Source organism: Rhinolophus sinicus, linkage group LG12 (genome assembly GCF_036562045.2).
Source record: "Rhinolophus sinicus isolate RSC01 linkage group LG12, ASM3656204v1, whole genome shotgun sequence".
Taxonomy (NCBI): Eukaryota; Metazoa; Chordata; class Mammalia; order Chiroptera; family Rhinolophidae; genus Rhinolophus; species Rhinolophus sinicus.
Window position 1 is genome coordinate 41,884,239 of NC_133761.1, and position 27,996 is coordinate 41,912,234.

The following is a 27,996-nucleotide window of genomic DNA, read 5'->3' on the forward strand; positions in this document are numbered from 1 at the left end:
TTAATACATAAAAATCCATGATGAGCAATATATCAAAATTTCAAATGTAGGACCCACCCCTCTTTAGCAGGTTCTGCCTTTCTCCCACCCTAATCCCAGTCCTGAAGACTTTATTTATAAAGGTAGGCAGTTAGCTGGCCTAGTTTGCCAATTTGGTTTTTATTTAAGATATTATTTGCTTGATTGCTGAGACTCTTAAATTTTACCCCCAGGAGAATATCACTTACCTCACTCTATTTGGGGCCCTGTAGTAATGAGTATAGAATTTTTGAGGGGAATTACCGATAATAGAAATATAGTATGGAATTAAATCATGGTGTAAATGTCCTGGTGAACTCAGCAGGAAGCATGCCATCCCCTAAAGTCCAGCCTCTTAAGACCCTGGGAGGCGTGGAGTCCCCCCAAGTTAACCACAACTTCGGTTAGCCTTTCATTAGTGTTTGAATTCTAGAATGCAGGGTGTAGATTAAAATCGACTTCAATGACTTATGAGTAGGCATGTTTGTTTTGAGAAAGATTTTGTTAGGTGAGTTCTGAAAAGAAGGGGTACCTTTCTTTCAGAACTTTTGTTAGGTGGGGTACCTCATACCTCACATCATGTATCCTGTCACTTCCCAGATGAGCCCAGCTGAAGCAATGTTGAAGAAAATTTTTCCGGTTGGAGAGTAAGAGATGATTTTAACTCAAATGTAATCTTACTTTCTCTATGCCACTTTCCAGAAAACTATTGCTGCTGCAACGGCTTGGGAAGGCAGGACTGACCTTTTCTTTCTCCCTTCCCCAGAAAGATGTCCACCAGCCTTTTTCAGCCAGTGCTGTCTGGGGCACGGAGTCAATGGAAAAATAACTCAAGTGTAGCTAATTAAAAAACAAAACCCTGCATTTGCATTTCTAAAAATCAGCCAGATAATCATCTGAAGAGAATTATCCTCAACAGAATTGTCATGTTAAAAAAAATCCCACCCAGCTATCATATGATATACAAGGCAAGAATTATTTAGTAGCCTAGAATATAAAGAAAATGTCCATGGCTCTTGAAAAACATACCGTGGAGGAATGGATTAAGTAATAAACATCGGCAGAAGGGTTAGCTGCACCTATATGACCATCACACCAAGTGATGACCTACATTAAATGTTCATATATTCAATATACATTCAAATTAGAAGAAGTAATAGTATTGCAAAACAATTATATATATATATATATATATATATATATATATATATATATATATATTCCCATTTGAAAATAATGATAACTTCTCACTGTCTTTTTATAAATTAGGATAAAATTTCTTGGCCACTAAAAAGGGCCAGAAATGCTCCAAGATGTGTTTGGGAAAGAAAAAAGCAAAGCACTTAGATGCGAGTGGATTAACACGTTGCGTACGGCGGGGTTTAAATCCCTCATACCCCTCTGTTCCGGCAGGTTTTTAAAAGAAACTACTTTAAAATGCACTCTTCTCTTTAAAGCGTAAATGCTTCTATGTTATTTATTATTTTTCTATGGAATTTTTTAGGATTTACTCACCTATGATGTTAGTAATCCCTCCTGGTGTGATACTGCAGAAAGCAGCTTCCTTTGTGCAGTGGGACATGGCAAAAATTGCCTATGTACCGAGTTTCACTTCTCACTTCTTCTGATGCACACACTTTACACACCCATGTGTGATATTTTTTCTTTCCTCTTCCCACTATGGGCTCCAGATGATGCGTGGCCAAATCTCCCGAGAGCCTGGCCGGATTGTCTTCCTTGGGGGCCCGCTGCATAGGCACTTTCACAGCTGGTTCCCTATTGCCACTTGTCTCACCTCCCTGTCTTGGCCTCTCACTGCTCTCTGCCCAATCTTTTGAAATTTCGAATCATGCAATGGAGAACAATGCGGCTTTGAAAAAAATCCATTCTAACGCGAATGGTAGCATTGCTGCATAGCAATGCATGATATGTTGAACATAGCAATGCATGGTAGCGTTGTTGCGTAACTATGGCCAATAATATGAAAATAATTCCTTTCAACTTCCTATAACTTTGCATTGACGAGGTTACAATATGTATTTCATGAGGTATCACCGAAGACTTAAATAAAATAATTCGGTGTTTTTCCAAAAATAACATAATTCAAAATCGCCTAAGGGATACTAAGGTTCCAAATGTTATAAACAAATCACTACAGTTCTGGAAAACTCTGTTTATTCGTACATCCACTCTTGTGAATGTAGCATGTGAAATGACTCATGGGTGAAAAAATGTATCCGATTCAAAATCACTATTTTTTTAGAAAAAAAAAAAAAATGAATTCTAAAAAGTGTACATATGATGCAGACTTTATTCATTAACGACATTTGCCCGATATTAACAAAACACAAATAATTCAATAAAATATGCAAAGTAAAAAGAGTCAACAGTAAAAACGAGAATTCTCGTTATCTGTCCTTAACGCATGGCTCAGAAAAAAACGAAGATTCTCGTGATCTGTACGCAACGTGTTAATAGTAAAATATACCACAGCTAAGCAAGGCAAGGTTGCCTGTTGATTCTGAGACAAGCAAAGGTCGAATCCTGTCCACAGAGAGACAGAACGTGCTCTAGGTTGGACATGTGTGAACCAAGTGGAAAAATCGGACCTCAGTGCATAGACTTTTAATAGGTTTAGTGGCCTATTAAATGGTGTCAAATTCAAAAAGGACGTCTTTTGACCAAAACTTAAGAGCAGTTGGACTTACTTCCAGACCAGTTCCACCTGTGGGTTCTTGTCCCTCTCAAAGGGCGACAAGAGAGCTCACGTGGACAGTGGGGGTGGGGAGGGGGCCGTGGAGGAGTAGCACAAGAACAAGAGCACACGTCTCCCTGGCCTGCTGTCGGGGATCCGATGGGGGTCATTTGACCCTTCCTAGTACTTTCCTTTTTCTCTTACCTCACGGTGCGGTCTCCCCATCCAGGGCAGTGGGGCGGGGTGCTGGCTGAAGGTGGCGCCTGCAGGCAGTGATGCACGAACCCAGGAAGGGATACAGACTCCGCCTGAGGTACAGGTGCTTTGTGAATTCCTGGGTGGGCATGAAGCTCGAGGTGGCTCACCTGCACTGTGCTCATGGGGCGTGCCGAAGCTGTAACGGTCTCTTGGCAACATGACTCGGGCAGGTGGGGCGCAGTGCATGTGCAAGGTTCGGCGCCTTTGGCTTTTCCATTCTCTATCTCTCACCTTCTCCCAAAAGATTCTATGGAAAAGTTATTATGGTTTGAATTGTGTTGAAATCCTAATCCCCAGTACCTCAGAATGTGACCTTATTTGAAAATAGACTTGTGGCAGATACAATCACTTAAGACGAGGTCATGTAGGAGGAGGAGTAGGTGTCCTAGTGAGAAGATGGCCATGTGAAGACAACACAGGGTCATGCCATGTGGTGATGAAGGCAGAGATGGCTGGGGTGCAGCTAACCAAGGAATACTGCTGCGAGCCAAGGAATGCCAAAGATTGCCAGCAACACACCTGAGGCGACCAAGGGGCCATGAAGGGTTCCCCTGCAGATTTCAGAGGGAGCGTCGTCCTGCTGACGCCTTCATTTCAGACTTCCAGCCTCCAGAACCATGAGACAATAAATGAGACTATTCTACAAAAAGCAACAGAGGAAACTAGACAGTGAGCCTGCTTTTGTGCTTTTCATAATAGTTACAGTATTTTTTCTTAGGTTAAGAGTCTGAGGTTGGGCCCAGACAGAAAAATTACCCATGTCCTATCAGTTCTGACCCGGTTTACTTTCACCTCCTGCTTACAGATGCAAGGTTGCCTGTGAGGTATATGATAACTACATATTTCAGTCCAAAACATGACATTTAAACACCATCATTCCCACCCTAATTTGTGAATTTCTAACTATAAAATTCTGTGCAGACCTAAAAGAAAAATGTGCAAAGAATACAGGCAGTTCACCCAAAAGGAAATTCAAATGGCTCAAACAAATATATGAGAGGGAGGGAGGGAGGGAGGGAGGGAGGGAGGGAGGGAGGGAGGGAGGGAGGGAGGGAGAGATTCTGTCTAATTTATAATGGGAGACATGGAAATTAAAATGACAGGCAGCATCCTTTTCCGTTTTTCAGTTTATGGAAGATCAGAAAGTTTGACGCCATTGCATCGATGAGGATGAGCTCGACCAGGCGATGCCGACAGGAATGGAAATTGCGGCAGTCTTTATGGGAAGCACTTATTATATCTACTAAAACTGTAAATGCATATATTCCTTGATCCTGCAGTATTACTTCTAGGATTTTTTAAAATAAACTTTATTTTTTAGAGCAATTGCAGGTTCTGAGAGGAGGGTAACAAAACTGAGAGGAGGGTAACAGATTTCCCATATGCCCCTCCGCGACACAGGCACAGCCCTCCCCCGTCAATGTCCCCACCAGAGGGGACATTTGTTACAATCAATGAACCTGTATTGACACGCCATTATTCAAAGCCCATAGATGGCCTCCGGGTCACCTTTGCTGGTGTACATTCTATGGGTTTGCACAAATGTATAATGACACCATCGTTAGAGTGTCATAGACAATAGTTGCACTGCCCCATGTCCCCCGTCCACCATTTCCCCCCCTTCCCCCTTCAAGCCGTTCTCAGTCTAGTTGTGGAGGACACAGCTCCCTTGCTCATGCTGGTATTATGAGCATTGAGTTTTACCTGGCTGAGGCAGTCAGTGGGTCGCTGGTCGTCGGTCAGCTACTCACAGCAGCTCACTGCGGCTGTTGCTGGCTGCTGGCCAGTTGCCAGTCACGCTAGCTGCCAGCTGCTCACCGTGGTCCATGGCAGCCCATGGCAGCCCAGCTCCAGGTCGAGCCGTTGTTCACCATCTTAGCCTTAGTAGAGGGCGCAGCTCACTGGCCCAAGTGGGAATCAAACCGGCGACCTCGGTGTTAGGAGCACAGCGCTCCAACCACCTGAGCCACCTGGCTGCCCAAAATTCCCTTATTTTAAAAACCACTTGGAGTCAGATTTCTGTCCCAAATCAGCACATCAACCTAGACCTCTCCTGTGAGTTCCAGGTGCCCTTGGACATTTTCATTTGGTTCTTTCATAAGCACCTCAAGCTTTACAGGTCCAAGACTGAACTCTTGATCTTTTCCCCCAAATCCTCTTCCTCTAGTATTTTCATCACAATAAGTAGCCACCAATCCATCAAATCATTCATGCCAGAAACACATAGGTCGTCCATGATTCCTGCCTCCTCTCCTCCCGATCCAGCCAAATCCATCTCGACAGTCCTCAGATTTGTCCACTTCTCTCCATTTCCAGTGTGGCTAGTCTAGTCCGTGTCACCCTCATCTGTCCCCTGGACAACTGCCGTGGTATTGACTGGCCTCTTTACTCTGTCTCACACTTAATCCATGTTCCTTACAGCAACCACTGAGGTTTTTAAAAAATCAATAGTTATTTCATTTTCTATAGTGTAGCAGTTAAAAGAAGGGACTGTGGAGGGGGCACACAGGCTAATTATCTATTGCTATGCACCGAATCTCCCCAAACTTGAATGGCTTAAAACACGATTTGGTATCTCAGTTTGTGAGCTGGGAACCAGGCAGACTTCGCTGCTGCCTCTGTCTCCAGGTCGACCAGGAGACCGCCATCAGTCAGCCAGGGCTGCAGTCTCATCTGAAGGCCTGACCAGGGCAGGACCTGCATCCAGGCTCATTTGTTTGGCTGCTGGCAGGATTCTAGGCCTCGCGGGATCTTGGCTGGAGGCCATTTCTAGTTCATGGCCCCAGGGGCTACTCCACAGGGCAGCTCACCACATGGCAGTGCTTCTCATTCGGCTGTGCCTGGCAGTGCTTGGCACAGACTGGGTTCAGTAAATGTTGCTTAGTGACCCTGATGTTCAAGTGGAATTCCAGTTGTAAATAAGTCTATGTCCTCCTATTGCCAGTGATTTGAAGGTAGAAATTGGACCATGTTGTGGCTTCCGTTCTACACCCTTCAATGGCTTCCATCCCCTCGAGATAAAAGCCAAACTCCGGACAGTGCCAGAGCCCTGCAGTTACCCAAACGCATGCTGTTCCGTTCCTCATGCTGCTTGCCCACTGTCTGCCCTGAGCGTACAGGTTCTTCCCACTTGTGGGTCCGGACCATTCTTTCCTGATCTCTGCCTGGCTAACTCCTGCTTACCCTCCAGGTCTCCACTTAATTATTACTTCTTCAGGGAGGACTTTGAATGCTTGCTCTAAGTTGGACCATTGGGTATGTTCTTCCACAGTGCCCAGTACAGCATCCACTACAGTTAGGAATTCCATATTCATGGGATTATCTGGTTAATGTCTGCCTCCCTCTCTAAACTGCAACCTCAATACAGGGACCCTATCAGCTTTGCTTACCACTGTATCCCCACCTACTAACACAATGTCTGATAGGCATAATAGACTCACATATTTAATATAAAATAGGAATTTTAGTCAATCACATGAAAGTATTGAAGTTGAGCTTTCATGGTCAAATTGACAAGGAACATTTGCATTCCTTGAATTCTTGAATGAAGATTTTCTTTTTACCACAAAGTAGTTTCAGAGTCATTTGGCTGCTATGTAGGTGTCAATAATATGAATTTTTGGTCTGAGCTGGGCATAGATTTAATGGACACTTTTCTAAAACATGCAACTGAAAGACAAGTTGAAGTACAGACTAAGTTTTTAATCCATATACTTAAATACCAATCTGGGCAGTAGCAAAATTAGAAGCCTACATACCCAACTCTGTTTATACAATCAAGACATTTTTAACACACGATTAAACAAATGAAAAGCCAGTAATCATGTCCTTAGATGCTGGATCTTAAATATAAAAACTTTAAACTGTTTTGTCTCTATTCATTATTTTCCTTTATCCTAACTTTCTCTTTCTTTTGTCCAGTCTATTGCTAAATTAAAATTACAGTCAGATCTTTTAAGCCTGTTAGTCTCAGAAATTTCAGCTGTTTTTTCCCACCTTATACACACTGCGGACACTTATCACAGTGGTTCGAAACAGCTGAGTATTCTCAAGTTTCTTTATTCCTTGTTGGGTGTGGATACAGGATTTTCTGGGCTTTAGGTATTTCAATACAAAATGGTAATGCCTCCAGTCCTGTCCACGTCACGGGATATCCTGAAGATAAAATGAAACAACGCAGAGAGCAGCCTGAAGAGGGTGACCATGTTCTTTGTGCACTTTGTGTACACACACATACTGTATTTGTAAGATTTGGGGGACGTTGTGAGGTGATTCTAGAAAGTTCAATTACCCCACATTAAAATTAGTTCACAAAAGAAAAAAAGGCCAAATATGCAGACCATTAAGACCTTGAACTGAAATCACAGAGCAGATACACAATTGGTAATGTGAAGACTGACGAACCCAGTACATTTCTGTGTTTAATCAAAGAAATTCTGCATCACAAAACAAACACAAAACTTCCAAATCATCCCAAGTCAGTGATATTTTCACTTCTCAGAATGATAGAGCCCAATTCATGGATTTCATGATTTCTAGCAATGTATCATGCACTAACTTAGAAATCTAACTTAGAATTCACTTATTATAGTAAGAACACATTTAGATTCTAGGCTTTACCCACAGACCATGTGGAAGGTGATGCCATCTGGCTAAGTTGCCAAAGGATCCTTCTTACAATGTTTCAAATATGTAGATTTTTGTGAATAAGAAACATTTCCTATTATTTAGCACCTTAGGCTCAAGTGAAAAAAAGATTTTGGCATAGAATTCTAGTCTTCCTATTTAATTTCCTGATAATTCTGGTGTCCTTGCCAGGAAATTATGTATCAAAGTACATTTTTAAAATTCTGGCATCATTTAAATCTTTGGATGAGTCCTTTATCTGGAATTGCTCAATAAACAGTTTGAGTTAATTAAATAACACAGTTCTTATGCCCCTTCGAGATTTTATAATGGGGTTTTTAAAAATTGAAATAGGATCTTACCAAATAATTCTAGATGGCAAAATATATATTGTCCCAGGTCAGCAATCGGCAATCTTGGATGTATGAACAGTACTGAATGCTAGCAATAATCCACGTGAGTGCCAAGAACATAACTCAAAGTAAACAGAACAGAATACAAGAGTGGATAGGAACATCCCTCCTTTGGGGCTGGTCTGGCCTACGTAACTGGCTATCACCCTAAACAGAAGTGAGCTGCATGTCACCGCAAGGCAGACCACATGCCCACCTGCTCTCAGTTTAAATGAGATGCCAACACTTTTTTTGGAAACTAAATACATTTTAATAGAAAACAAAATACAAAAAACTCTTTTCAGAAAACAGAAATATTTAATCTTTTTTCCACAAATTAGAACTTGCTTTATCCTCAAAACATAGTTTTATATGCGTGCATACGTACTTACAATTTGTTTCACAAAGTGTTTTCTATTAAACTGCTATTGCAATGCAGGAGGTGGGAGTGGATGGTCCTAAGGAGAAAAAGACGTTGAAAAAGCCACACCTCTGAGTAAATACTCATTTGGAAATTCAACACTTAATAATTCTATCTTTTGACTTTTCGCTTCAAATTATTCTCATTTCTTTACCACAATCTGTCCTTTCAGGGAAGAGAATTGCTAATAGAAGTGCAGCCAAGAAAAGAACCTTTCTTTCCCACCATCACTGCAAGAGCCCAAGACTTTCTCAATCAAATCCACCCACTTCTAGAAACATGTCAGCGGGAGTAGCCGATCTGTTACCCAGAAAGTTTCCCTTTCTTCCCAAACACTGTGCTACCAAATTCTCTGAGTTCCCTGAACCTCAAAATTCCAAGTGTCACGGCCAGTGCCAGGGGTATGACCTGAATGATGAGCGCAGAGAAGGCTCTGCCAGTGCTGCGGTCCCCTCTCAATAATAATAATAATAATATTATAATTACAATAACAATAATAAAAAATCCTGTTCTCTGTAATTATGGAAAGTCTTTTTGCCGGGACAACCCTGCCCCCTTTGCCAGTCCCCAGCCCTGTATTCCCACACCTGTAAAGATCCCCTTCCCTGGTGCCTAACGACAGGCGACCTTGTGGCCCTGCTCCTCGGACAGCACTCGGCGCCCAGGCCACGCCAGGGCCCCCCGAGCCGATGCAGCACCGGCGTCAGCAGCTCTTGTGGGTTTCACAAACGGGAAAGAGTTGGAGGTGCGGGCGCTCGCACGGGGACGTGGAGCAATCTCGGTGGGACTTGCAATCTGACCTCGCGAGCATTTCAGTTCTTGATCTCATGTCTGCTTGTCACCACCTGTCCCCCCACCCCAGTCCTGAGACGTGGGGAGCCGAGTGAAGGGGTGCCGTGCTCAGGACACCTGCACAGCGGAGGGTAATAAATGGGGAGTCTTTCACAGTCAGTGATTCCATCAGTTTGTCGCGAGACTTGCCATGTGGAGGCCAGCGCCGCCCCAGCCCGCCCCAGCGAAGGCGACGGTCAATGGTCCGGGCTCTCCTGCGAGATGCCGGTCACCAGCAGGAGGTTGCAGGCCATGAAGCGCACGCTCAGGACGCTGCTCACCGGGCCGCTGTACACGCCCACCAGCTCGCCCGAGGAGCCGTCGGCCGGTGCGCCCCCGTGCGCGCCCCGGACGTCCCACACGCGCACCGAGTTGTCCATGGAGGCCGAGGCGATCAGGCTGCTGTCCGGGCTGAACGTCAGGCTGGTGATGTTGTCCGAGTGGCCTCTGAGCTCCTTGTAAAGGGTCCCGGACGCCAGGTCCCACAGCTTCAGGCGCTGGTCCTCGCCGGCCGACGCCAAGTACTTGCCGTTGGGAGAAAAGGCGAGGGACAGCACGGGGCCACGGTGGCCCGTGAAGAGCCTCACCGAGCCGCCCTGCTGGGCGCTCCACAGCCGGACCGTCTTGTCTGCGGAGCCCGTGGCCAAGTAGTTCGAGTTGGGGTGGAACTTGACGCAGTCCACGTCCGCCAGGTGTCCTGCATATATTCTCAGCGGGTACGTCCGATCAAATGACCACAGCCTCGCTGTGCGGTCGTGGGACCCGCTGGCGAAGTACAGGCTGTACGGGCTAATGTCCAGGTCCCACACAGGGTACGCGTGTCCCTGGTACAGCACAGTGTTGGTGAAGCTCCCCAGGTCCCAGTACCTAATGGACATGTCTTCAGAACAAGACAGCAGCCCTGAGCTGTCCGCGAGGAAGCGCGTGCTGTACACTGGGCCACAGTGTCCTCGCAGGATCTTCATCTCTGTGCCCGCAGTTTCATCCTCATCATCCTGGGACGTCCGGTGAGGGTGGCAAAGGAGACACACAAGAAAGAGACGTTTAGTGGTCTGCCATGGAAAACAAAAACTTCAGGGCAAAAAACGGCACTGCTTGGGCAACAGCATCTATTCAGTAAACGACAGTCGTCTTGCCGATAAGGGTGACCCCAGGCAAACGGCTCATAAGAACCTAACTGAACAAAAAGTCTACAACTGACACACTGCTTTCCTTAACTTCATCGTGCAGCCATGACTATATCAAATCAAAGATCTGGAAATACAAGGCTATTATTATCAAGTAATGACTGGGGTCTTACTCTTAGGCTGAGGATAACAGATTTCAAAAGCCAATTAAAAAGCAGCTTATGGGAACTTTCATTGTTAATTCTGATATCTGCTGTTAGAAACTATTTATGTTCAGTTCTTAGATTCTTTTATTTCTTTTATTCTATAGGTATGTCAGGTTTAGCTGCTTCAAAAGCCACTTTGCTCCCCATTTTCAATCCACTAAAAAAATCCTGGCACATTCATTACTCCCACGACTGGGGTCAATGACAAAGGCAGATGTGGTCTCAGTTCGAGATGAACACGGAACCATTGCAGGAGTTTAGCCAAAATACAACCTGATGTGTCAGAATTACGAGTGAGCCCGGAGGTTGCAGTTCTCAGTAAATGACACTCACGCCCTGCAACCAGGAATAAACTGCTGGTGTCCAAAAAGAAATGAAGAAGATGAAGTTTTAAACCTGTGACCTTATGGAGGGTCTCAAACATTTTCCTAAAGTAACAAAACAAGGCATGGACTCAGAATTGCTTTAAACATGCCAAGTGACTCATGTGATTCTTGGAAATAATTCTTATGTGTGAGGACACGAGAAAAGCCAGCCACTCACAGTCCTAGGGAGAGAGTCTCACCAGGACACTATCTGTGTTCAAAATCCCTTTTCCCTTCATTCTCTCACAGGCAACCTCCTTAAAACCACAACTGTCTCCATCTTGGAATTCATAAATTAAAATGGTTTTAATGAAACACTAGAAGAAGGAAGAGTAAGATGAAGTCTCTTAAACCAACCGGCTTTATTGGAATAGAAATGAGAGCCTTAGGTTCTTGTATAGGAAAAGGGCATCCTTTTAACCTCTATTTGAAAACCATTAAATTTAAAATAAAACAAACACTTCCAATGTGTACATATTAGAAAGTTAAGGGACACTAAACATGGATGTCCATGATTATTCAAAAATGGTTATTCCAGGGGCGGCCGGTTAGCACAGTTGGTTAGAGCGCGGTGCCCTTAATAACAAGGTTGCCGGTTCGATCCCCACATGGGCCACTGTGAGCTGCGCCCTCCACAACTAGATTGAAACAACTACTCGACTTGGAGCTGATAGGTCCTGGAAAAACACACTTAAACAAAAGATCTTTTTTTCTTTTTTTTTTTTTTTAAAGGCTATTCCAGACATTCAACATTAAAGATACATAAGCATTTGGGAGCTTAAGGTTCTACTGAGTGTTACCAAGAATATTAGCCATTTTCCTTTCCAAAGAGGTCACGATACTTTATCATTTCAAGAATGACTCGTTACTCTACACCAGAAAGTTGATATGAGAAATATGGGAGGAAGAAAGGACCCAATGGATTCCACAAAGATCCTTTGCGAGGTAGCGGCAGGTCAGAGGGCACGTTCCTCTGAGCCCTGCATGGTCTTCGCGGAGAGCAGGAAGCGACAGGACAGTGTCTTCGCCTGAGTGGGGACCTGACTAGCGTGCTCACAGGTGGAAGAGGAGGGCAAGCTGGCACTTCCCCAGAGTCTTGACAGTTGTCCCAAGCCTGTGGAAAGGTGCCTGGTTGACTCTCCAGACCAAGAAATGGGGGAACCAGACGTTCCTGCTGGCTATCACTATCAGCCCTTTGCCGGGAACACAGCTTCAAATGACCCAGCCACGTCTTCCTCTGTGGCTCGGCTCAGTCCCACAAGGGCCTCAGCACCGTGGAACTGAGAGCCTGGTACAAGCAGCTGGGCACACATGTCCGTCCCCACAGATCTGTCTTTCCTCTCATGCTAATGGGACAAAACTCCCCAACTTGCTACAATGACTGAGCCCTCCACAGTAAATGGGCATGCATCCCAAACAGAAGTCATTATATGCATATTCGTGTAATAATAAACTGTATTATGTACTTTATACGGCTTGCATAACATAGAAATTGAAGAGGAATAAAAAGTATTAACAGATCTTCAACTATTGTCTGATGCACCCCTGTACCGTAGTTTGCAGACCCTGATTTAGACCATGGAGGCCCTACACACCGCAGGCTGCCCCTGGACAGGGGCATCCCAGGGCCTCAGCACACATGCCCGTCTTCCCCAGATCAGGGGTACCTGGGGCCTGGGATCTGCCATTGGGCACTTCTCACTAATTAGTTGCTGGGGGACTGAAAGAAATGAAGTGTGGCCGGCTTTGGGAGTGGGTTAAGACTTGCAAGGCCGCACTGCCATCTGCGTGAGACGATGGTAGCCTGTCCTAGAACAGAAACGCCAGCTACGGCTAGCGTGAATGGACATGAGTGCTCTGAGTGTAAAGTTCCCACTGGGTTTCCAAGAAGGAGAATGTAATGGGTCTCAATAAGTTTTTAGGTTGCTTACATTTTAAATAACGTTTTTGCCATACTGGACGAAATACATTATTAAAATTAATTTTGACTATATACTTTTTTTAATGTGGCTTTAGAAAAATCTAAATTACATATGGCTCACATTATAGTTCTATGGAGCAGCATAGATCTAAACGACAGTTTTATATACAAATTACAGAACTGAATATTAATGACAAAACTGAATTCTTTCCTTTTCAAACGTAAAGACTACCAGATTGGGAGACGGATCACGAGACACTAAGTGAAGTGAACCCAGGTGTTGTCGTGGGGCTAAGCAGGTGGAAGGCTGCTGGTGACGGGGTGGGCGTGTACACATAGCAGAAAGAGCAAACCCCTGCTTTGCTATCTGTGGTTCGGCCAAGTTGTTCACATATTAAAAACACATAGCTGCCAATCAACAAGGGTAAAAGCTGGATCTCATTTCTATCTCCGTCTCGTGTGGAATAGTGTGGAGCGAGCAGGCCCACTGCTCTCCACGTGCAGTGTCTGAAGAAGGGGCCACTGGCACAGGGTGAGGACAGGGGCCCCGCAATGCCAGGTAACAGATTCCAAAACTTACTCTAGATTATCTTCAAGGTGGACATAACAGAAGCTATGGGCCAGTGCTGTCAATCCAGTTTTATTTGGCACACTTAACAGAGAAAATAATATGCTTACATAGGACCTTTCGGTTACTGTGCTCGGTTTTTTTAAAACTGAGATAATTCACATACTATCAAATTCACTCTTTTAAAGTGTACAATTCGATGGTTTTTTTTGTACGTTCACAGAGTTGTGCCGCCATCACCACTATCAGGGTGGAGAACATTCCATCACCTGAAAAAGAAACCCTGTGCTCATGAGCAGTCACTCCCCAAACCCCTGGCAAGAACTGACTTACTTTCTGTCTCTTTGGATATGCCTGTTCTGGAAATTTCCTAGAAAATACAATAGTCGGTCCTTTGTGACTGGCTCCTTTTACCCAGCACAATGTTTACAAGGTTCATCCATGTTGTAGCACTCTCACTACGTATTTTCATTCCTTTTTGTGGTTGAATAATATTCCATTGTATGGACAGACCACAATTTATCTGTTCATCAGCTGATGGCCATTTGGGCTGTTTCCATTTTGGGCTCTTATGAATATGCTATGAACATTCATGGACAGGTTTTTGTGTGGACATATATTTTCATTTCTCTTGGTTACATAGCTAGAAATGGGATGGCTGGGTCTGATCAGTGCTTTAAGTGCCTGCAGTCAAAATATTTTAGCCAGTAACTTATGCAACAGTTACTGCTTCACAGAAATTAAAGCCCAGACTGCAAATCAGCTTTTTAATTTGATTTTGTGGTGCTTTCTTACTTCCTATCACCTCTTTGGTCCAATTTATTTTAACCTGTTTGGCTTTTACAAGCATGTGGGTTTGTGACCTTTGCATTAAGGATCTTGATTTTAATTGTGAATTCTACAAGGAAGAAAGTACAAGTTTTCATTGAAGAAACATTAAATACCAACTACCAGAACTAATTTATACCTTGCTTTCCCCCAAAATGTTCCTTGTCAGAAATCAAAAAGAAAACTTCCCTGAACTGCTGTGACAAAACGGGTGGGGGTGTAGAAATTCCAAACAGAAAACCCCTCAAAAACAGACTAGGAGGATCTCAAGTTCAGTTCTAAAGTTAAAAACAACCACCACCACCACCATAAAAAACCCAGTTTGTTCTTAAGGAAAGCAGAGGCTAGAATCAATGGGGGACTTTCAATGCAGATAACGAATAAGCAGAAAGACGCTTCAAACAGCCACTGTTCTGACATCCTTCGTTCTCTCTGAGGTGGGGGGCACCCCCCTGCCTGCTCAGCCTGAGACACTGATGTCTTCCTGGACTCGTTCTTCCTCAGCTCCTCCATCCACCCAGGGACTGAGCTCTTGTCTAACCTGTCCATTGGCGCGACCCCTGGGCTACCACGGTCTCCCAAAGAGACAGTGGATCCGTACTGCTTCCTGTCTCACCCCTCCCAACTCCAGCCATATTTAACTTCTTCCGGTTCCTGGAATTCATCACATTATTCTTCACTTCCGGGTCTTCAAATACTTGTCTGCTGATGCCTGGAAGCCTTCACAGAACAAGTCATAGAGCTAGTTTTCAGTCATAGCCAGGGAAAAATGTTAACATTTAAAATTTTAGTCTAATGTTTTTTTCCATTGTTGTGTCTTTCTTCCTTTATATTAAATTTTAATGCCTAGAATAATCCTGAAACTCAGTACCATCACAGCTAATAAGGTCACTAGAAATAATTAATTTTTTTTGTATTTACAGAGACTTTAAAGTACATTAGGGCAGTGTCCCTCAGTTGCATGAAGAGGCTAGAATTATCTCCAAAGAAAAATTTGACAATTCAAATACATGTACAATGAAAGACATTTTAGAGGGTACTGTAAAATTCTAGAAATCATAGTTTGTACATTACAATTTGGACTCTTTACTCCTCTAATCATATTGTCTCAGTTGCAAGAAGCAAAAATTCAAAGGACATACAAACTAGAAGGTAACCAAGAAAACAGGAACAGGAAAAAAAAAGAGCTTAATTTGTGCATCCAATATTCTTGATATCCTATCAGCAACTGGATATTAACTTGAGTGATTTTTGTTTCATTCCTTAATTTTTCACCCCTGTGCAAAGAATTTTCCACCCAAAGTAGGCTGAGGCACAACTAACTGCATTTCAGAGGTGATATGACAAAATCACATCAGCCCTCAGCTTTTGTGGGGCCACTCCCAGGGACAGGTAACTTCGTGAAGTTCAACTTTTATTTCCCTTCGCACACATTTTTCCTAAGGCAGTGCTTCTCAGTGACTAGACACTGAGGCCACTCGGCCTGCCCTTTTCAACGACCATTCCCAATCAAAGCAACAAGATCATTACACTGACTGATGGAGGAAAACGTCAACTCTCTGCGTGCTTTTCAGAATGGGGTTTGGAACAGCCTGGGCACATGAAGCCAGAGGGCTTGCACGCCAGGTGACGGTGGGGCCACAGAAAGCAGGCGCTCATCTACTGTCGATGAGTGGACAAGAGCACAATATTTGTCACAATTGAAAGTGCAGACCCTCTGATCCAGGAAGCTTACTTGTGTGTATATTTGCACCACACACACACACACACACACACACACACACACACACACACACACACAGCAAATCTCAATGTTAGCTAAAGGTCTTTAATCAGGCTTAGCAATGCTATGCACATTTCAGATAGTGGTTGATCCTGAGCGCTCATTAACAGTGCTGAGTTGCTGTTGTTAAAAGCAGTGTTCATCTTTTCCAAGGCTAGGCCTGAGCAGGAACTCAATGGTAGCGGGCACCTGCCATCAGTCTGCCCTTAGCCACATGGGGGACACAATGGAGTCCGTTCTCCACAGGTCTGTCCTGTTTGGTAAGGACATTCTAAGCAAATTAGTAAGGCAGATGTAGGCAAGAAACAATGATACCCATACCTCCTCTTCCAGGACATCACAAGCCAAGTGGACACGGGACACGTCGACTCGATGAGGTCCCGGCTTTAACTTCTTGGATCGCAGGCTCCACAGCTTGATACAGGAGTTGTCGAAGCCCGCGGCGAGCAGCTTGCTGTCCGGGGAGATCTCGGCCGTGTTCAGCAGCTGCTCGGTGTTGTAGAAGGCGTAGAAGCAGATGGTGGTGAGGGACGGAGGGCCGTCCTTGACGCGCCTTATGCTGTCCTGCAGGACGGCCAGGGCGGCCTCGTCATGCAGGACAGGCGCGGGCATGTCGGCGGGCTCCAGGCCGCTGCCCTCGCCTCGCGCGGCGCTGCCGCTGGCGTAGAGCTGGTAATCTGTCCTCTTGGCAGGCTGCACATCCAGGTGGATATGCAAGGTGAGCACTTGGCAGAGCGCGGCGTTGTTGTCACTCTGGAGGTAGCGGACAAGGTAGTTGTAGCTCTCTTCCTGGAGGCGGACCACGTACTTGTTATCTAGGAAAGCTCGGAGCTTGAAGTTGGACAGCACGTCCTGGATGCTCTGTGTGGTCTGCAGCTGCTCGATGACGTCCTTCTGGCTGGCGTTATGCAGAAACATCCCATGGAAGCGGCTGTAGAAACTCTCCACTGTGCTCTTCGGACTGTTCTGGACCAGGGTGAGATGGAGGTAGACGAAGAGAGGATACAGGAGGGGCATCACTTCGTGGCTATGCTGGGAGTCAGAATCTGAAATGAAAAGCGTGAGGGCTTTACAATCAGCAGAACCTCAAAGGACAACGTGACCCTCCTGGGGGGCCCACCGTCACATCACACTTGTCAGGACCCCATTCCCTGAGGCTAGCGGTTGAACTCTAAGCCCAACAAAGAATTCTGGAAACTCAAGAGTCCATGCCTTTTGACTGAACAAGGAAGAGCATGTACTCGAAGTCCAGCAAACTTGGCTGTGAACTTGGCCATAAAGAAGGCACTTGATGCCCAGAGAGTTAAGGGACTTGCCTAAGCTTCCACAATTCAGTAGCATGTACCCAGATCCTCAAGGTTTAGTATTTTCCCCAATATATCAGTGCTTCTCGCATTGGTACCTTAGACCTCTGAATGTCTGCAGTTATATTTTCAGGAGACTCTGAGCTCTTCACAGAAACGTTTTAACTTGACGACAATTTAAAAAACAATGAACACAAGTATATTCAGAATTATGTGGAATGCCATTTAGCGAGTAAGTATTGACATGGTTTTACTGCTCTATCTTGTTTTGTGACGACTTCTGGCATTCATCACCTACAGAAATACCAAAGCACTTATTTTATGGGGTCATTAACACGTCTGGCTACCCAGGTTGCCATGTCCTAATGCTAAGATGACAACATTCAGGGGCGGCCGGATGGCTCAGTTGGTTAGAGCGTGAACTCTCAACAACAGGGTTGTCAGTTCGATTCCCACATGGGACGGTGGGCTGTACCCTCCATAACTAGATTGAAGAGAACGAGCTTCCGCTGAGCTTCCGAAGGGGCAGCAGATGGCTCAGTTGGTTTAGAGTGTGAGCTCTCAACAAGGTTGCCAGTTCAATTCCCACATGGGATGGTGGGCTGCGCCCCCTACAACTAAAGATTGAAAACGGTGATTGGACTTGGAGCTGAGCTGCGCCCTCCACAATTAGACTGAAGGACTGATGGAGCCTGCAGAAACACACTGTTCCCCAATATTCCCAATAAAATTTAAAAAACAAAAAAAACCCCACAAAAAACCTTAACTTAAAAAAAAATGACATTCATTCATAATTTGCCCATATCTGTCAGTGCATTTATTTTGATTTTGTTGATTAAAGAGTAAAACTTCTCTTTTGCAGTGTTAAGTTACAAACAAGACATTTTTGTTATTAAGCCTAAAGCTTTAACTAGTTTGAGACTTTAAGAACATGAAACTATGTGACAAAGAATGTTCAAAAAAGTGTACAGCTTTGACATGAGCTAATGAGAAAGGCTCAGGTGTGCGTGACACGTAAATAAGTGAGGGGGAGTAAACAGAGAGCTGTGAGGGAGCCAAGGCTTCCCGGTCATTCAGAGCCCAGCGGTGGGAGCAGGACCACTGCAGGCACAGCACCTCTGGGAGATGACGGAAAACCAGCCTGTGTCATGGCCATCGGTGCCATCCCTGTGCCCACGTGGGCAGCAGATTGGTCTGGCAAAATCCATCCATCACTCCACTACTCACTCACTGTTAATTTGAACTTTATTGCTTTTGTAGTTTTTGCTTATACTTTACTTGTAAATTAGTTTTGGTTTCATATTATTTCTATCTATTATAGTATAATGTTGATACACATTTAAATAAAAAATGCTTTAGGTCAGCATTTGCACTTCCACTAGCATTTAGTTTTTTCATGAAGAGAAATCCATATATGGCTCAAGTCCTTGGAACACATACTAATTTGATGATGATATCTCTGCTTAGTACCTTATTTCCTTCATCACAGGTGAATTAATTGTATATGTGCATTTTAGAATAAAAGTGTCCCTACTTAAATACGTCTGTAGGAGATGAACTTAAATTACAATGATTCCATTGATCTGGAAGGTACGACTCACCAGCTACTCTGGGCTCCTTACGTGTCTGAGTCAACAGACAAAGAAAGGAGTTACTGTGCTGGCTGGGGCGACAGGTCCTGACTCCCGAGGAGAAACTGGACTGCTAATCCCACAACGGAGGCAGGAAGAGTCTGGAATCCAGGAGATCCCGTAGGGTGTCACTTAGTGTCACCACCTCCTGTGGTTAAGGCCAATGGAAACTACAGCAACCCAATCCAGGCAGGACTAGCAGTGGCCCAGACCTCTCAGGAATGAAGGTTTGGATCACCCACCAGGTAAGGAGCCAGGACGAGGTGAGGTGCGTGCTGAAGACAAAAGGAATGCAGACGGGTAGTGGAAGAAGGTAGTTAAATATCAACTATGACCACTGAGCAGGGACAGGACTGAGGACTGGGACTGTCACGTGTCGTCCTCATTTTGTCATGTTTGTGTGTAAACATGCTCTGTTTTCTTCCCTCTCCTATCCCCTGACCATGTACCAGAAGTTATACTGACTTCATATTATAGTATTTAAGGAAGGGGATGTCAGGAGAAGAGTAAACATCACTCAAAGACTTCGCTTCCTCTTCTGGGGCAGGGGTTAGTGGGTTTTGGTTGTGCTCAGGAGAGCTGTATTATAGTAAGTAGAATTACGACCTTATTGTCTTTACATGACGATTAAGTGTCTTTAAGGAGATGAACATGGGTGTCAAGCTGACGGGGTGGACCTGGGAGGGTTCATTTTATGTTAACTTGGCTGGGTCACGATACCCAGACATTTGGTCAAACACTATTCTGGGTGTTCTGTGAAGGTATCTTTTAGATGAGATTCACACTGAAATTAGTAGACGCTGAGTAAAGCAGATCAGCCTGTGATATGGGTGGGCCTCATCTGATCAGTCGAAGGCCTCAGAGAACAGAGGCTGAGCTCCCTGAAGAACAGGGAATCCTGCCAAGGTTGCCCTTCAACTCCTCCCTGGCTGTCCAGCTGCTGGCCTGCCCTGCAGATTTACGACCTGCCAGTGTCCACAGGCACGTAAACCAATCCTTAAAACAAACCTCTCTATGTATATCCTGTTGGTTCTGGTGGATGAAAAAAGGGTTTGTATGGGAAGGAACGTCACAGGGTGATCCGATCCTGAATTCCTAGGTGGGCAGGTCACGGTGGGTTGTCACAGCCCAGGCCTACGACGTCTTTTGTGAGAGGTGTAAGCCAGCCCTGTCCACTGCTGTCATGTATCTCGGTCCACAACCTTTGAAGTGACCAAAGTAATACCCCTGAACGGAAGGGGTATTAACTCTTAAGAGCGCATATTTGTTACCTGCCCTGTGAGCCGTCCCCGCCTTGCTCTCCCATGTCATCTTCCTCACGTCCCCTCCTTAATTCCAAGTGCATAAAAGTAACTGAACTGTCACTCTCGGGAGCATCTGAGATCTTGCTCCCCGGCATGTCGTCAGTTTGGCTCAAATAAACTCTTATAATTCTCTGCAGGTTTAGATATTTCTTACGTCAACATTCTATTTCTCTGGAGAATGCTGATTAATACAGATTTTGGTATTTCTTTAAATACTGTAATTCTTTAAAAGACCTCTGGAAAATTTCTTTGCCAAAATACTACTACTAATAATAAAAAAGACTCAATCCTTACTCATTAGACTTCCTGTATTCTATGGGGATGAAGGGTTGTTTTCAAGTCCTTAAAATTTTTAGTTTCAGGATTATATTCCAAATGAGAAACATTTTAATTTAGTAAGGTTAGGAAAAACCTAGCCATTGAGAAACAGGGACACATGCTTTAAAACTTACTGAAATTCACTGTTGTTTCAGCTCAGTTTCAAAACTGCTTACTTTTCTTCCTTGTCTGAAGAGAACCGTGTTGGGTAAAAAATATAATAAATTTCAATCAACACATTCTGTTCGTGGAACAAGGTGAAACTCACAGATGTCTTAACTCTTTTACTCTTGTTCCCTTGCCATCATAACATATAGTTTATATATTTTACTGAAAGTAGACTTGCTTAAAACATTTCTAATTACAAAGGAACATATCCTCTGAAAAGTGTGCTTTTTCCTCCTTCCGTCCATCCACCCACTGAATACAGAACAAACGAGACCCGCTGCTCCTCTCTGCCGGTGGTAAACAAAAGAAACGTGGAGTTTGCAGAGATTAGTAGTGAAAAGGACACTAAGTGAAACACACTGCGCTTGTCAGCTGCTTTCTCCTCACTTCTCTGTAGGGCTGGGCTCCACTGACCACACCTGTCCTTTGTTTTGAAATGCCCGCCACACCTCCTGGCGTGACTCTTCAACCCCTGTACCCCCACTTTTGGGCTCCTCGCCCTCTCACTGCTCTAGTGCCCATGTTACTATAAAGAATGAACAGTGAGTGTTTGCCTCCTATGAGCCAGACGCGCTCCATCCATAGCCATGTCTCCTCTGTTCACCCCCAGCAGCACACAGCCCGAGACCGGCTCAGCTCCTCCCTGGCCTTGGCCAGCCCGCCCTGGGAGTCTGACGGTGGAATCGAGACCCTGCCCCCCTTCCCACCACACTATGGAGTCCTGGTCCACACTCAGCTCACTTCTCGGCATCTGCTGGTCCCCCGCCTTACAAAGCCTTTCCTAAACTGCGTTCAGACTAGCTTCACACCAGTGGTCGTCTCCAGCATATAGGACGAGGTGCACACCTCTAGGGCTGGTGTCACCTCTCTCCTCCATCTGGCCCCAGTGCGTCTGGCTTTATCGCCAAGCTCAAAGCCCATTCTCAACAAAGCCAGTCCGTTCACTGTTCCTGCACAAAGAGCCACATCTGCCATCTTGCACGTTTGCTTGTGTCTTCCATATACTCCGTCTCGCAGTTTTGCTCATGTCTTTCCTCCTACTCGCTCTCCACAATTGACCCACACCCAGCCCACCTTACGAGCCCTACCTGCAGCAGCCAGGCCTTCTCTGACACCCATCTAAGCTACTGCCCCTTTCATTCCAAGTGCAATTCCTGTGTACAGCATTCAGCAGCCGAATCCACAACGGTCTGGGAAAACACTGCTACTACATTCAAGTTCAACTTTTATTTAAAAACTTTTACTTTTAGCCTTTTTATGTTCGGATTAGCTCCCAATTTAGATGAATGACTACATGTTATACTTTGTCTTGGTGCTCAGGAAATACGGTTCATTGACTTGGTTGACTGCTCTTCAGAGACTGAGGGCAGAGAAAAATGTTCCAGGAAAAGCAGTCTGTAAGGAAAAACACATACTCACCTCTTCCAAATAATCTGTGACCAATGGATTAAAGAATTAAATTATAGACAATATAACAGACAACTTACTCAGTGTTGAAACAAGACACAAACTTGCAAAGGAAAAGTTTGATAGATTACAGTTTATTGAAATGTAAAATTCTGGGCAAAGGACATTAAGAGATAAAATAAAGAAGGTACCGCATATTAGGGAAAAAGCCTCAGCACCATCAAATACAAGGGGTAGACAGCTATTCTATTGTAAGAGCTCTGGCACATACGTAAGAAAAACATCAGGAGCCCAAAAGAGATAAATATGGTCAGAAAAGTTGGAATCAGGTAGTGATCAGTACCCTTGGTTGTGTTACCTAGCCTGGCAGGTACTCAGTGCGTGACACAACTGGCGGCTGAATGAATGAAACACCAGCTTCCCCACCACCAAAATGGTGGGAGATCTATCACGGAGAAATAATAATCGTGTTTAAAAAACTGAGAAAAATAACTCTCTAAGAACTGATTTAAAAATTTTAAAAACTGCTTAAAGCCTCAAAAACCAAAGTTAACCAACTATTTTTACTTATTAAAAATAACTCATTATCTCCAAGTTCTTGCTTACCTCTGAATGAAATCCTTCTTATAAATTAAACTTTTCTTTTTTTAATCTTAGTGGAGATAGAAAGCAGCTGACCACTGTTCTCAGATATTTAACATTCATATGATATGAGGATCTAAATGAAATTTCTTTCTTTCCACTTTAAACGTAATAGAATCTTTTTATTAGACACTTAATTTTAATGATTTTTTTTCCATTTTTGTAACTATTTAACAGACTGGTCTCTACTTAGCAATTTCATCACTCAACAAGTGTGACACTGATAAGACAACCACTCTCTAGGGTTTTATTTTTTAAACTTTATTTCCTGTAACACTTTGGCCATTTTTCCCCAACCACAGAATATAGGAAATATGGATTCTTTCCTTTAAAATACTAACAATTATAGGATCAAGTAAAATTAGGACAACGTTAAGAGTGTGTAAAACTAGGTATATTATTTTGTTTACATAATGACACCTATATGTAACTTTACCATCAAAAATTATTAATCCAAGGATTGTTCAAATAAGGAAAGTAAATAAAACAACTTCCAAGTATTTTAACTATAGTTTCCCACTAACCAATACATGCTAATTACTCTCAGTCCTTTGAAGGCAGAGAAAGTTTCATATTTCCTACAACTCAAGTTGTTTTATATAAAGAAAATACTCAACAACACTGATTAATAACTAGAATCTATGTGGTCTTTCTTACTGCAATCATCTTTCCAACATTAAAATTATAATCAGTCATCTTACGGCTGGGTGAGTTCACTTGGTTTCCCCTTTGAATTGTCTTCATGTCACATATGAGGATATAAAGACCCCAAAGAGGCCAAGGGACTCCATTTTAAAAGTCACACAGTGAGTCAGAAGAAGTGATTAGAACTCATGTCAACTGAGCTTGTATTTCAGCGGTCATTTCACCGCCCACAAACTGGTCTAAATTACAACTTCTAATTTTTTTGTCTTGCTGGTTCATGAGGACTACTGTCTAGCACTTTTGGAAATAAGGGGGAAAGACCATGTTGAGATGTAGTATATTACTATTAGTGATATCACTGTACATTTCAAACACTCTGCATTAAGCGTGTTTCTCTATACGGCTGTTTAGCGTTCGCACGCGTTGCAGGCACCGCGAAGGATGGGTAAAACAGTGACTAACACACCCCGAGCCTGAGCCCTTGCAAACAGTAACCTGTGGCTCAGAAATCCTAGCACACCTTAAGTGCGGCGGCAAGAACCTGTCCCTGACACTACCCCTGGGACACAGCAGGAACTGAGGAAACATGCACCACTCCTGCTCAGGAAGAAAAAGCCCCTCGTGCTGAGTACTTACCGGTGAGAAAATTCCGCAGTCGTCCAAACTGCACTTCATATTGCTGGGGCTCTGCCTGGCAAGGTGCTGCGGACACCACGTTGGTACAACCAGACTCTGATTGGACTAAGGAGGAAAAGTACACAGATGGGATAAAAGAGCATTATTAGCGCGGTGTGGGGGCAGGATGGAGCGATGTGAGCGTGCGTCCAGAGCGAGGGACATGGCAGCAGGTCTGCAAAGCGTGTTGGGCTTCTGGTTCAATTTGCCAGGCTGATGACACACATCTATTTCCTCTCCCTCATGATACCCAATAAAATGAGAGCAGAGAAAGGAAAAGGCATAAATCACAAAATACATTAGTTGAAAACCACAAAATACATACTGTATTTTGCCATGTATAATGCACACTTTTTTGCCCAAATTTGTGAAGGAAAAATAAGGATGCGTATTATACATGGCAGTACTAATTCCATATCTATATAAATGTTTTTAATTCTTTTAGTTATGCTTATGAGTTAAAAGTGTAGCCCTAGAAATCAATAGTGATATTGATATGCAAAATAATACCCTGGGATATGATAATCGGTTCTGTTAAACTTACGACAAACTTGCAACAACGAAGTGTTCTTGGCCTTCTATGATGTGTAAATATCGTAAATTTGTTACCGGTACATAAAATTTCTTATACCTTGTATCTGTTCTTGTGTTTTGTAATTATTTGCTATGTAAAGTTTTTTTTACCATAATATGTTAAAAAAATATATTAAAATTCCTTTATAATCCAAAAAAAAGTACCTAAATATAAACAAATAAAAATTTGAATTAAAGCATTAAAACAAAAGATTGTTTTTCCCGAAAGTTTGCACAAAAAATGTGAGTGCATATTACACACAGGAACGCATTATACATGGCGAAATATGGTAAATTCACGAGACTTATCTGGAAGCGGCTGACCCCATGTTCTACCATTTTCCAAAGATGTGTCTTGCTGTGGGTCTATTTTCTACCACTATGCTGGGCATTCCGTGGGCCCTTTCAATCTGGAAATTCATATCCTTCAGTTCTGAACATTTTCTTGAATCACAGTGTTGATTCTGTCCTACGTTCTCTTGCTGGCATTCGCACTATTTCAAGGTCAGAGCTCCTTAGGAGCTAGGATCACACCTTAGCTACCTGGAACTTTCCAGCACCTGGTCTACAGCAGATGTGCAGTAACTGTCTGCTGAACGAAGACATAATTATCTAGCTAGACCCCTGGGCTAGCTAACAGAGGGCCTAGGACAGAGTCTAAGCACACTCACACTTCCTGCGGGGTTTCCAGGAACAGCAGTGGCTCTAAGAAGCTGTCTAAGCTAAGACAGCTCAAAAGAGGGGAGCGTGGAAGTCTGTTCAATAGGGTTTGCCCTGCTTTCTGTCAACATCAGCACAGAATTACTGTCCCCAGGTCCTAATGAACACAGGGCAATAGGAGATTGTTACACACTAAGGCCATGGTGGCAAGTTTGGAAGGCATTTCCCTGGCCCTGAGGAAGCCTCGCCTACGAGGAACAATAAGGCCCTGTGACTCTAGTCCCAGCTCCTCAGCTGGCCCTATTTTCTGAGGGAAGAATGGAGTGGCTTCAAAGCTGAAGGATAAGACGGCAGATAGTGACTGAGCTTCTTTGACGGTCTCAGACGGGTGGGGAGCACTCTTTTGAGGCCACGCTCAGGTTTTTACTGTCCCATCACTCTTTTCTATAGTGATGGCAATGCCTCCTTTGAACACAAAGGGCCTGGGCCTTGGCTTTGAAGGTGATAAGACACCAGGGAGCTGCTGTTACCAGTGCGAAAGCTGGAACTACAGAGGGTGGAGGAAGTGGTGGGAGACACTGAGAAAAGCAGCAGCACTTATGCAAACAGAGAGAAGGGTCCAGAGTTAGCAGACAAGAGGAACCAGGGCTGAGCTGGGGACTCCACATATACCCACTGGAGAGGTTCATAATCACCCCAAAAACATGGCAGTGAAATTTTTTCAAAATCTCCAGCACGCAAATTCAATATAAGAAAACTGTATCACATAAAAACCTGAACCCACAAAATAGCCAAGTAACAATTATTTGTTACTCCAGATGGACTCAAAACAAAGTTAAAAAAAAATTCAATTTCAAAACAAAGAACAAAAACCAAAAATGTGAAAAAATCTCAGGACTGCATCTATGTCACAATATTTGCAACCACCGATCCCAGCCTGTCAGTCCCCAGCGTGAGAGGCTCTGGGCAGGATTGGGGCGTGTGCAAGAGGGGAACTACAGGGAATGGTTTACAGAGGCAAAGGCCATACCACCCCCAGGTACAGACGAAGTTACTTAGCACTGTGAGGAGGGCGCTCCACAAGTGGCACCTGTGCCTGGCTCTGAAGCCAGCCAATATCGGGGCACATGGGTGGGGAGTCTGCTTCGAACGCGCCACCTCCAGAGACAAGCCCTTTCGCCTGGGCCTCGACACGAGTGCTGCCACTCGCCCTGGGAGCAGTCCCCACGCTGGTTACCTGTGAGGTTGGTGGCCATCTCCTCAGCAGTCTGTGACAGCCGCAGTCCTTGCTTCAGGGGCCCATCTGAATCCACGTACTGCCGACGTTTGAGGTAGCAGGACACTGCCATCTGAATGTGCTCGGCGCGTACTCGTTTCATGACCTGGGGGAACCACAGAGCTGTAAGGGCCAGGAGCACATGTGACCAGAGCAGGTCCACAGACGGCAAAATAATAGAGGCCAGCCACGCGGCGAGTTAAGTCACTTAGTTAAGACGCAGAATTAAGTTCCTTAGCTATTTTCCCAATGACAATACAGCCAACGTCAGTTATGGAAAGTAGGAATACCATAGGTAATAAACCTTACAGATCACCCCCAACTTCACTTAGGGCAGTGGGCCTTCTCAGTAGAGATGCAAACAAAGCCAGCAAGACCAGTGGACTGTCAGGCCTTCCATTCCTCCTGCTGACTGGTGGTAAGAGGTGTTAATCAGCAGCGAGCCAGCCAAAAACGCAGGCAGGAGGCAGTAGAAAATCAAAGACCTGAAAATTCAGAAACTGGACAAATAGATGTTGAGAAAGTGAGAAGTTAATCATGGGGAAAGGAATGCTGTGGTTTTTTTTTCTTAATAGTCTGGAAAAGGCTGCCAGCACTAAGTCAAGGATTTGAGCAATGTTGTTCCATTTTGCTCATACTATTTACCTCTTTCACTCTTTATTTGTAACCACAAGTACAGAAAAGTACCAACATGGTAAGAGGGTGTGTGTATGTGTTAGAACACGTCTCGTGACTTCTTGTAAGAAAGGAGAGGAAAGTGGTAGGAAGTATTCAACAGGAATAAATTCCTTTTGATAATTCAAGCTAATGTGAGGGTTCCCCCTGAGAATGACTATTTTCCTTGACTACTAAATTTATTCTCAAAATGACAGGACCCCTGATATCGCCATGGGTCTCAAACACTATTTTGTCAGAAGGAAAGACCAGTGACAGAGGGATGAATATTCTTGGTTCATTTCTGTCATGTAAAATATATTTTCCCCTTCAAGATCAAAACATGGTGACCATTTGGAAATGCACACAATGCTACCCATACATGCGATTGTCCCCAGCAAGGGAACATTCTTGAATCAAGGGTTCCCATTTTTTTTTCGGGGGAAGATCCGCTTTTGATAATTTATTTGGGTGTATTTAAGTTTTCAGTATCAATTACATGCACTGGCCTCCTCTGTGATTTCCTCCACTCTTTTTTAAGATTTAAAATCCCCCCTTTCCATAAATCTGTTATTTTTTTAAACTTTAATGAAATATATTTGTATCTAATTTTCAGTCATCTACAATTTCTTTTAGTGTAGGATACGTGGTGAAGAACCAAACAAATGTTTTACCCAGAAACCGTAGCAAACAAATTGTT

General features: G+C 44.1%; 1 protein-coding gene across 5 annotated transcripts in view; it reads right to left on the reverse strand.

Moving 5' to 3' along the window:
* Positions 1-8,236: 8,236 nt before the first annotated feature.
* The window catches only part of TAF5L (TATA-box binding protein associated factor 5 like), a 28,055-nt gene continuing 8,295 nt past the window's right edge, over positions 8,237-27,996 (reverse strand). For 2 of the 5 annotated variants that reach the window (XM_074316424.1, XM_019754784.2), the window contains exons 2-5: positions 26,604-26,748; positions 24,095-24,199; positions 16,361-17,085; positions 8,237-10,236 (exon numbers count right to left, since the gene is read on the reverse strand). In XM_074316424.1, coding sequence (XP_074172525.1) covers positions 9,439-10,236; positions 16,361-17,085; positions 24,095-24,199; positions 26,604-26,745 — 1,770 coding nt within the window. In that variant the 5' untranslated portion in view covers positions 26,746-26,748 and the 3' untranslated portion in view covers positions 8,237-9,438. Of the gene's footprint in view, positions 10,237-16,360; positions 17,086-18,944; positions 19,250-20,730; positions 20,786-24,094; positions 24,200-26,603; positions 26,749-27,996 lie in introns of those variants that run through there. The other 3 variants (XM_019754786.2, XM_074316425.1, XM_019754785.2) reach the window with 3 other exon arrangements.